This window comes from Mustela nigripes, chromosome 7 (genome assembly GCF_022355385.1).
Source record: "Mustela nigripes isolate SB6536 chromosome 7, MUSNIG.SB6536, whole genome shotgun sequence".
Taxonomy (NCBI): domain Eukaryota; kingdom Metazoa; phylum Chordata; class Mammalia; order Carnivora; family Mustelidae; genus Mustela; species Mustela nigripes.
In genome coordinates, this window is record NC_081563.1 from 126,843,456 (window position 1) to 126,854,710 (window position 11,255).

Below are 11,255 nucleotides of genomic sequence, written 5' to 3' on the forward strand. Positions count from 1 at the left end.
TAAGGAGATGGAGAGAAGTGAGGGCAAGATTCTACACCAGATGGTCAGGGAAGAGCCTCTGGGGACATGACATTTGAGCACAGACCTGAATAAAGTGAGGAAATGAGCACATAATTGCAAGCGAAGTGTTCTTGGTAGAGGAAACAGCATGTGCAAAGGCCCTGAGGCAAGGTGGTTTAAGCACATGGCTGGAGTGGAGAGGGGAGAGCAGTAAAGAAATAAAGTCAGGGAGGTCAATTCCATGGAACCCCCAACTCAGGAATTTGGGGCCCTAAAGCTCTCTTATGCCTAGAAAGCAAATAATCTATAGGCCCAGTGTTGATTAACACTCTTTATTTTATTACATTTTCAATCAGAAGTATTTGAAATCATGATTCATCTGGTTACAGGTCCCACGGGTTTCTCTGTAAATGGACTTCTCCCGTCCCCTGTTCTCCAGGAGTGCATCTCCCAAGCCCTCTGGGCTGTGACTGTGACTTGATTACTAAAGTACTCACATGGGAAGAGGTAGAGCCCATCCTCCAACGTGGGGGCCTCTCCTCTCTCCTCCCCGCTGCTCCCAGGGAAACATCCATGACTCACTCGTGCCGTACTGAGTCTCTGGCTGCTGCTTGGGGATCATGGTCCCTCAGATGTGTAGGAAGGGAGACACGAGGCTTCCAGAAGCCCCATGGGCACCTGTCTGGTGCCAGGCTAGCGCTGGGCCAATCCCTTCACTTCTTGAGCACCCACTGGGCCTGATACTGTGCCGTTCACTGGGGATACCCACGCGCTTCTGTTGGAAACGAGGAGGGATCAAATCATCTAGAAAAGCCCCCGCCAGCCCCTGGCTCAGGAGAATCTCGGTTGACCTTCTCTGCAGAAGAGGGTAGGATATATTGCCTGCCTGAGAAATTTTACCCTGGCCTTTGATGAGGCCCCAATGTATCTTTTTTTTTTTTTTTTTTTTTTGTCATTCCTGAAAAACGTGGCCTTTGCTAATTAAACACCTTTACCCCTCTGGGGATGGATAAGAAAGGAAAGACCAGCTGCTGGAATCAGGAGTAGCGGGCAGTGACAAAGGGCAGCGACAAAGGCCCCCGTGGGCCACACGTAGGAGAGTCCTCTCTGGAAGGACAGTAGGGCCGGGGCTTGGCCTGACCCCAGAATTACAGTGAAACTGATTCAGACAGAAAAATCCTAAAAAGCTTGGGTAGAGATGTCAGCTGGGGGTTTCTAGAATGCCCCTGGTGTGCCGGGGCCCCCAGAAGCGCAGCGAGGGGGGTTGGCGCAGCCTCCCTGTCCTCAAGAGGTCATCTGTCCCTCCCCTGTCTCCAAGGATTGAAAGTGGTGTACTGGCAGGGGTCACGTTCAAACAACGGGCACAGAATGGGCACCAACTGAGCAGGACACACCACGGCTGTGAACACCTGGAACACTGCGCCCCCAAAAGCCTTCCTCTCCGAGGAAGGTGACCTTTAAAGGCAAGATGACCTCTCCGGAGGGTAACCTAAGGTAGGCCGTGGGGGATGTTAGCAGTGCCCATAGGAATCAATGCCCCCCTCCATTCCAACAGTTTAAGACAAATGCCATATTCCAGATTTGCTTCCTGTTGCTGGGATAGGGCGCTCTTGCATTCTAGCCATATAACAGCTCAGAGATAAAGGAGCTTATTTCTCTGGCAGCGGATCTGGGAGATGTCTGGGCCCTGACCTCCATGAAAGAGAAGGAGACCGTGTCCTAGATAATGAGCCTGTGGGCCCAAGTGGACCACTGGAGGTCACCCTTGCTTGCTGCATACTGGATCACAGAAAAGAACTGCCCAAGATCGTCCTTGTAGAGTCCTAGCAGCAGGTGATGGCAGAAGCCTTCTGAGAGGGCCCAGCTCGAAGAGCGTCCTGAAGGGGGACTCAAAGGGTCCGAAATGTGTCGTTGGCCAAGGCGGATGGCAGTGCTGTGATGTTGGCTGAGTGGATGTCGGCCCAGTCTGGGAAGACGCCCAGCTGGAAGATGGTCTGTGCCCAAGTATTCATGGCCAAGCTGAGCAGCAGGACACCCATGAGGTTCATCAGGAGGCCTGTCCGTACCTGAAACAGAGCCCCGATGAAGAGAGGGATCAGCTCAGAGCCCATTGTACAGGTGGGAAAACCCACGCTCAGAGTCAGGAACGTATTCACTCAAGATCTCCCAGCCGGGAAGTGATGGTGCCAGGACAGGGATCCAGGCTGCTGGGTGCCCAAGACCCTACCACCTTGACGCTACCCTAGCCCGCCCCTCAGGGGCCATCCCTATGACACCCTTGAAGGGGGATCATTACTACTTCCGCTTTACAGAAGAGGAACATGGGGCTCAGAGAAGTTGGCTAATCCACATCACGCAGCTTGAAAATAATCTGGTTTGATCACTAACACACATACACACTCACACACAACACACACACACACACACTCATACATGCTCACACCTATCCACCTTCCACGTCTACTGAAGGCTATACTTCTTTGTTGGGAAGAACTTGTCTCAAGGACATTTTGACCTTTTTAAGTAGCTAGAACAAGTCTGCCCGCTTGCTTTTCCCCCCGAGCTAACCTCTTTTGCCATTCATTCCAACCCGGCGCTGAAAATCTGTGGTTTTTCGGTCATTCGACCTTAGTATTGCTCAACTGTGAACTGTGCGGTGAGGGAGTCATTCACTCTCTTTTTAGTCTCCCTCTTTAAAATCTATTCCTTCCAGAGAAAGGCTCCCTTAGGTGCTATCCTGCCCTTAACGCTTCTCTCTTCCTTGCCAATTGCCCTCTTGAGCAAGCAAGGCATCCAGGCAATCGTTTTCAGGGTGAATGTAATTATTTTGCTTTTTTGTCTTTGCCTTTATTTTTAGACTTACCTTCTATGGTGTACAGTACCAGTTTTCCATATCCAGGTGTGTCAGAAACTCTTCTCTTAAAATAGTCTTACTTAAAGTGTTTTTAAGTGTTTTTAAGGGGCACCTGGGTGGCTCAGTCGGTTAAGTGTCTGCCTTTGGCTCAGGTCATGATTCCAGGGTCCTGAGACTGAGCCCCACATCGGGCTCCCTGCTCAGCAAGGAGCCTGCTTCTCCCTCTCCCTCTGCCCACTGCTCCCCCTACTTGTGCTCTCTGTCAAATAAATAAATAAAAATCTTAAAAAAAAAAAAAAACCCAAGTTGATTTAGGAGAACGGTTATCTCCATATTGCACAGATGGCTCACGGAAAGGGCATCAGTGGTAAAGGGAATACACCCAGTGACAAGGTCACTGGCATTATGTTGTCCTGCCTCTGCTCTTGGAGGGTCTTCAAGCCCTGGCAACACTGGAGAATTGGAAGGGGACTGGCCAAATCTTTGGGGTGGCTGGGAGGAGGGCTGGGCTCCTGGGAGCCTGGCTCCAAGTGCCTGCTCTGTCCCGCATTCATCACGTGGACCGCCTAGGCCATCCCTCTTGGGAGCAGAGCCTGCAGGTGGGCACGTGGCTCCAGACAGGTGGGCGGCTCTGACAGGTGCGCCCCTTTGTGCCCCCTTGTCTCTCCATTTCTTTCATGGTCTCCTCGTTCTCAGGATGGCTGTTATGTCTGATCCCTGCCCTCTGGCCGCTTTCCCTAAGCCTCTCTGTTTCACACTCAGCCCCCCTCCACCCCGCCGCCAGAATGACCTCAGAAGGGCAGGGGTCACCTGGGTGGCTCAGTTGGTTAAGCGGCTGCCTTCAGCTCAGGTCATGATCCCAGGGTCCTGGGATTGAGTCCCGCATTGGGCTCCTTGCTCGGCGGGGAGCCTGCTTCTCCCTCTGCCTCTGCCTGCCTCTCTGTCTGCCTGTGCTTGCTCGCTCGCTCTCCCTCTGTCTCTGACAAATGTATAAATAAAATCTTTAAAAAAAAAAAAGAGAAGAAGAAGAAGGGCAGGAGTCAAACCTCGTCCCCTCAAAGTCAGGAAGGAGAAGTGACAACATTCTAGAAAGGCTCTCTCATGGCTGTTTTCCTGCTGGGCCCGTTTACTCATGTTCCATACTTGGCCTCTGAATTAGTTGAAGAAGGTCTGTTCCCACTTCAAGGGGGAAGCAAGAAAGTGAATCATTCTCTGAGTTCTGTCCTAGCCCCCAAACACCTGATAACATCCAAGAAGAGCCAGATCCCAGACACATGCCAGGACATCAGCTCCCAGCAAAGCCCCCGCGGATGCTGGCCTCCGGGCCGCACCTCCAGTGATTTGCAGAAGAGCATCTAGGGTGCCTGACTCTCCCTCTGATGGGAGCCAACTGAGGATTCCTAAAGGCACAAGGATGTTCCAACATAAACCCCAACCCCAAGCAATGATGAGACTCGTTCTCTCGTCTCTGAGTCTCTCTGTCACTCCGTCTGTGATTCTGTCTGCTACTTGTGCTATTCAATAAACTCTGTTTTCACTTTCTCTGGCTCACGTTTGATTTCTGTCCTGCATGAAGCCAGGGGTCCCTTGGCTGGTCCTGTGGGACGTTCCCCTGGGTTCCTGGACCCAACCTGCCTGCATCAATGGCCCCGCTCAAATCCCTCTAGAGTCCACCATTGTGGGCTGTGTAAGGTTCGGTCTGTGCCCTGCCCCTCGGCGCCCCTCCCGTCTCCCAGCCCTCTGGCCTCATCCTCCCAACTGGGCTCCAGGCACCCCAGCCTCCTCCTTCTCTCTTGTTTGCTCTGTGACCTCTTTCTGTCTCTCACTCTGGCCTGGCCCCTCTCCTCCCTTCCCCTCCCGGTTTGTCCTGCCGGAGTCTGTGCGCCTGGAGAGACCGGACCCAGAACCGGTTTAAGCATATCACCCTCCTCCCTTCTTCCAGTTTAGGATTTGCATTCCCTGAGTGTCCCCAGGCCTCCAGTGGAGGGGAAGTGGCATCGGGAGGCAGGAGGGAGGGAGGGAGGAGTGGGGTCAGCAGGGGAGCGAGGGGAGAGGAAACACACTGGTGGATCCCCCCACCACCCCCGCCAAGCCACCACCCTGGGGGTGCAGCCTGCTTCCCCTCTCTCCTACAGATTCCAGGCACGGAGCAGTTGGCTGAACAAGTAAGAAAAGAGAGCACTGCCCCGAGAGAGAAGGAAGTCCCTTGTCCCCGAAGCAAACTCTGGAAAGTCCTCATTCAGGCAGTGTTTCCTGAAATTGTCTAAGCATAAGAATCGACCCAGAGTGTTTGCTGAAATGAACCTAGATATTCCTGGTCCCACTCCAGATGACTTATTCAGACACTGGAGGGGCAGATGGAGGAGCGGGAGCCGGGGTCCCCGCCAAGGCGTCTTGTCGAGCCCCTGCTGGCCACCCCCCTCTCAGGCCTCTGCTAGGACGAGCCCCGACTCACCATGTCTTTGACCAGCAGGTGTCCAGAGGCGAAGGCAATGGAGTTGGGGGGCGTCGAGACTGGGAGCATGAAGGCGTAGGAGCAGCCGACCGTGCCGGGGATCATCAAATACAGGGGGTGCACTCTCAGACGGATGGCCTGGTCCGGGTGCGGTGGGGGGAGGGGACGACCACGACAGGGCAGCGGCGAGGAGCCACCACAACAGATGGAGATGGTCGAAAGCCACAGCCACAGAGACGGAAAGAGACGTGACGACAAAGGCGTAGCAGCCGAGACCAATCACAGCGGACAAGGAGACGTGTTTAGACACACACAGACAGACATGCAGCCAGAAACGCAGATCCACGGACAAGAGCAGAGACAGACAAGAAGAGAACCCAAACCAAGGGACACACGGAAAAGATATTCCCCCAGGTTAGTGACATTCTGGGGGCTGCAAGCTTGGGTGGGGAAGATTTTTCTAGAACCTTCTCCACCCTGAGAGCACATCGTCAGACTGGGAGGACTTGCTAAGACCCAGCTTGCTGGCCCCACTTCCCCTAGAGTTTCTGATTCAGCAGGTCTGGGACAGCCCAAGGAGCCTGCATTCCTCACAAGTTTCTAGCTGAGCCTGGTGCCAAGAACCACGGCTCTAACACACCCAGTCCCCTGCCTGCTCCTTCCCTCAGTGGAACAGTCCCCACAGCCAGTCCCTGGCCACCTTTAGTGGGGGCCTCACCAGTTTTCGGAAGCACAGAGAGGTCGAGATAGCATCCACTGATAAGCATTTCCCAACTTCTAAGACTCAAATGCGTCTGTGTGTTGGCCTCATTCCGTGGCTGGCTCCTCACCTTGCCCAAAGGACGTCTTCATCTACAATGCCTGTTGGTCTCTCCTCTCTACTATCGGATTTAAGATAGGGTATTTTTTGGCCCCTCGAGGGAATTTTGATAACCCAAAGCATACACATTTTTCTCAAAAAGGGCTAAATTCACCCCCTGATGTGCAAAACGTTTTTGGTTTGGATGATAAGCACCATTTAGAGCACCGGGTCATTCACTAGTGTCTTCTCCAGCAAAAGTTGCCTCGACAGACCTGGCAGGGTCCTCCCCGTCACCCCACAGCACCCTCATCTCTCTCAATCATCGGCTCCCTCAGATCCCGGGGGGTCTACGGATGGGGGTGTGAAATGGCGAGCTCACTCTGGAGGACAATTTGCCCACATCTAATAGAATTAGAGAAGCACATGCTTTTCAATGCAGGGGTCGTGTCTATGCATGGATCTAGATGGAATCAAAGGTTCCCAGACAAGGAAAGGTCAAGGGTGCCATTGTGGGATCACAGAAAAGGCTGGAAGTGACCTATGTGTCCCTCCGTAGAGAGCCTCGATAGACCCACCGCTATCCACTCATACCAGAATATCCTCTAGTCACTGAAAAAGGGTGAAGTGCCATTACAAGTTCATGCAAAAATAAGCCAACTAAAACCCAAAACAAGGTGGCTCAGAGACGTGTGCCTGGTCTATCACCGTTGACACACGAAGCATGTAGTTGCCACACTGATTTAATGAGATCAGTTCTGGAGTCTATTAAGAGAATCATATGGCTTGGTCTTCTTTAATCTGTTTAAATAGAAAACTCTGCTGATTGCTTGTAGCGTTCACCGGTTTTGAAATTCCGAACACAAACTCGATTTGATCACGACACATCGTTCTTCTCCCATGGTCCTGGATTTATTTTGCTATTTGCATCTCTGTTTACGTGGGAGATGGGGTTGTGACTTTCCCCCACTGCCTTGGCTGTCCTTCTTTGGTTTTGGTGTCTGGGTTTTGTTCACCTTATTCCTGGATTGAATGATTTTCTCCATTATTCTGTGCTCTGAAGTACTGTGAGTAAGGTGGGAGCTAGCTGTCTTTGCAGGCTTGCTAGTTCTCTCCTAGCCGACCTTCCGAGGACTGGCTGGTGATTTTTAGGACAGCTGTTCTCAACGGGGGATGGTTTTGTTTCCCCTACCAGGGGACATTTGCCAATGTCTGGAGACATTTTTGATTGTCACGATTTAGGTCAGTGCTACTGCTACCTCATGGATAGAGGCAAGCATGCTGCTGAGCCGTCCACCACCTACAGGACAGCCCCCCCTCCACAACAGACCATTCTTTGGCCCCCCAGTGCCAATAGTGCTGAGAAACCCTTCTTGAGAGGGAGCTTAGAACTTCGCCTACCGTTAGAATTTCTTCTGTGGTTATTTTTCTGCTCAGATTTCCTACTTCGTCTTAACCCACATTTGAAAATTTTATTTTCCTAGAAAAGTCTCTAAAGAAGAAAAGTTGGTATGCTTCAAAAGTATTTACTCTGAGCCTTTCTTAAAGAAGAAAAAAGAATCAGGGTCTGACACCTGCATGCATTTTGGAAGAGAACAAAGGCCTCTGTAGCTGGGATGGAGCTCTCGTGGCAGGGGACAGATTTCTGAAGTTACCCTCCCCACCCCCGACTCCCGCCCCAGGACTCTCACCAGCTCTGCCAGCACCGGCAGGAAGATGATGATTGTGGCCGTGTTGCTGGCAAACTCGGTGAAGAAGGCGATGACGACGGTGATGAGCAGCACAGCCAGGGCTGGGGGCATGTTCTCCAGGGGGTGCAGCTGCCCACCGATCCACGCAGACAGCCCTGACTCCTGCGGGGCACACGGAGCATCTGTTTACACCCCCATGCAGCCACAGTCATCATCCCCAGGGGCTGGGTCTGGGAGGGAGGTTAGGATGAACCCAAGTGGTGACAACAGTGACTACCAGGGCCACTGAGACTCAGAGAGGGTCAGCGACAGGTCCAAGGCTACATCTTCCTGCCAACGGGCACCAGCCTCTCTGCTTCTTGAGCTGCTCTCTACTCCAGCTCTAGGACCTAACTCCTGGATCCCCCAAATAATCCATTTGTCTCTAGTCCCCCCTGAGCTCCAACTGAAGTGAGAGGGGAAACAGGACCCTCTGTGGATGGTGATGAATGACAAAAATATTAACATGATCATGTATGCAAAAACATTCATGAGTTGTCTGATCATTATGTAATGATATATACAAGATATCCCATCTACCATCTATAAAACCTGTATCAGATATATGTTAAATGCAGCCCTAACAAAATGATCACCAACAATAGAGATATTTGTGAGTCATGATAAGGCCAATCCATTACGATGATAACATAATATTGTATTATTACTCATTTTAGCACAAGAATCATCATCCCTGAGGCTTTACGGTTTGCTTGGTACCTGCACGCCATTTCCTCATCAACCCCTCCCAGCCTTCCTGGAAGGCAGACATTTGTCTCTGTGTCACAGACGAGGAAACTGAGCCTGGTGAGTTTTTGTGACTTGCCTACGGTCCCCAAAAGTCATAATCTGAGATGTCTTTCACATTCAAGGGCATGTACTTCTCTCTCTCTCTCTCTCTCTTCTTTTTTTTTTTTAAGATTGTACGTATTTATTTGAGAAAGAGAAAAAGCGAGCAAGAGAGAGAGAGAACGCAAGCATGGGTTGGGGGCAGAGGGAGGTGGAGAGGCACAGGGAGAAGCAGACTCTCCGCTGAGCGTGGAGCCCAGCATGGGGCTCGATCCCAGCCCCGGGATCATGACCTGAGCTGAAGGCAGACTCTTAACTGACTGGGCCACCCGGGCTCCCCACTGCTATGTACTTCTGTAAGCAAACATGGTCCTGCAAAGTTCCCTATCACTTGGGCACCATCCTCTGGACACAGCAGTCTGTCATGAAGAATGGTGATGGCCAGAGCTGACAACACCCTCTAGGATAGAGAAAGGACAAGTTAGATCGTCCCCTCCCTGGCTCCGGACTCCACCCCTGCCCTCGGTGTTGCAGAATTAGCATCGTGCCCTCTCCGCTGACTTCTGCAGGAGTTACTCTATGTAGGAGTATTTAAATCAAGTGTGTGCTTACCATAGCACTTTTAGCAACCCAGTATCCTTTGACATCATACACTTGGGTTTTTCAAAGAAATTGTATACATTTCTTTTATATTTGATGGAAAATTTACTGCTTATCTAGAACTTAAAATTTCACAATGGATTCTAGAACACAGCATACTGTTTTTATGTTTTTACATAAATAAAATACTACACTTGGGGGCGCCTGGGTGGCTCAGTGGGTTAAAGCCTCTGCCTTCGCCTCAGGTCATGATCCCAGGGTCCTGGGATAGAGTCTCGCATCAGCCTCCCTGCTCGGCGGGAAGGCTGCCTCCCTCTCCCACTCCCCCTGCTTATGCTCCCTCTCTCGCTGTGTCTCTCTCTGTCAAATAAATAAATAAAATCTTTAAAAAAATACTACACTTGTCTCCAGAATTGACTTAAATGTTATCTCCAAGGAATGAATAATAAATGCTTAAAGATATTTTTCCCTAGAAGATGCTTTGTAAAATTTAGATGCTGCTTTTTGTCTGATAGCCTAGAAATGATGGCACATGGCAGAGTCAATGTCCCAGGCCTTCCCCAACCAGGGAACCCTTAAAGGGGAAAATGGGGCCACTGGTTTTTCCCAGAGGCCATAGGTCTGGCTAAGAGACTGATGGCAGTTGTGTGTGATTTAAGGGAGAGAGGCTGGAGAGAAGGAATATTAATGACTTGGATGAATGAGAAGCCAACTCTGGGTGGCAGGCTTCCAACCAACGTCCCAGCACACTCGGGTCCTTGGCTCAGCTTCTGCAACCACAGGGAGGTCTGGCAGCTTCAGGGGAAAGAACCCCCAATGCCTGGGGTTCTCTTGGGGACTCCCAAGGGCTTCCCCTGCCCTTTCCCATTCCCTTAGGTATTAGAAGCTCCATTTCCTTGGAAACACATGGTCCCACATTGTCCCAGGGACTCTAGAACCAGCAACAGGCCAGGTGAGAGGCCATGCGGCCAGAGGATGAAGAGAAAGGGCCCCAAAGTCAGCTTAGGATTATTCCTCACGTTAATCCTTCCTAGCTGTGTCATCCTGGACAAGTAACTTAACCTCTCTGTGCCTCAATTTCCTCATCTGTAAAGGCAAATATAACAGTGCCTGTTCCAGAAGGTTATTATTGGGAGAAAAGGAGCAAATCTACAAAAGCAGTCGGAAACCGCCCCAGTACGTGGTGAACCCCCAATATGTGCCAGCCATCATTACAAGTCACAAGATGCCAGAGTTGGAAAAACACTCAGAAATTGCCCAGTGTGTTGGTTGTCAAACTGTGTTTCTTAAGGCCCTCAAAGATGTCAAGAAATGCCTGAGGCCCCACTGCAGGATGGGAGGGGAGAGGCTTGACAACTTGAAGAGCCTCATCAAACACAGTAGACTTGGCTGTGTGTATACAACTCTGTATAATAATTCCTAGGGAGAGAGCCAGTGAATTTGGTTCAAGGAAAGAAAAACGAGAGGACATCATGTGCATGTGTGAACATTCAGACCACTGTACTGCTTATAAGCTGTGTGACTTTGGACAAATTGAGGAACATCTCTGTTCCTTGGTTTCTTTAGGGGGTTGTGGTCAGGATGAAACAAGTGCATGCGAAACATGGTAAGCACAGAATAGGATTCACTATTCTTATCTGACAAGCACTTAATACAGAGTTTACTCTGCACTGGGCACTATTCTAAAGACTTCGCTAATATAACTTATTTAATCCCTGTAACAACTCCATGAGGTGAGTTGTAAAATTATCTCCCATTTTATGGCTGAAGAAACTGAGACAAAAAGAGGTGATGGCTGGCTGGAATAAATGAAATGACTTGTCCTAGGGTTGGAATTTTGAGCTTATAATCTAGCTCTTACTTCATTAGGCTACCTTTCCAATAAATGGCAATCATCATCATCATGGCCATCACCATCAGCCTCATCATCATCACCACCACCATTATCATCATCACCACCATCATCGTCATCACCACCATCATCACCATCATCATCATCACCATCACCACCTTCATCATCATCACCAC

The 11,255-nt window shown here is 50.6% G+C and overlaps 1 protein-coding gene across 5 annotated transcripts in view; it reads right to left on the reverse strand.

Annotated features, from left to right (window-relative positions):
- Positions 1–316: 316 nt before the first annotated feature.
- The window catches only part of SLC13A3 (solute carrier family 13 member 3), a 69,308-nt gene continuing 58,369 nt past the window's right edge, over positions 317–11,255 (reverse strand). For 4 of the 5 annotated variants that reach the window (XM_059407151.1, XM_059407149.1, XM_059407152.1 and 1 more), the window contains 3 exons: positions 7,800–7,961; positions 5,310–5,447; positions 317–2,066 (listed from right to left, as the gene is read on the reverse strand). In XM_059407151.1, the coding sequence (XP_059263134.1) occupies positions 1,720–2,066; positions 5,310–5,447; positions 7,800–7,961 (647 nt within the window). In that variant the 3' untranslated portion in view covers positions 317–1,719. The remainder of the gene's footprint in view (positions 2,067–5,309; positions 5,448–7,799; positions 7,962–11,255) is intronic. The other variant, XM_059407150.1, reaches the window with a different exon arrangement.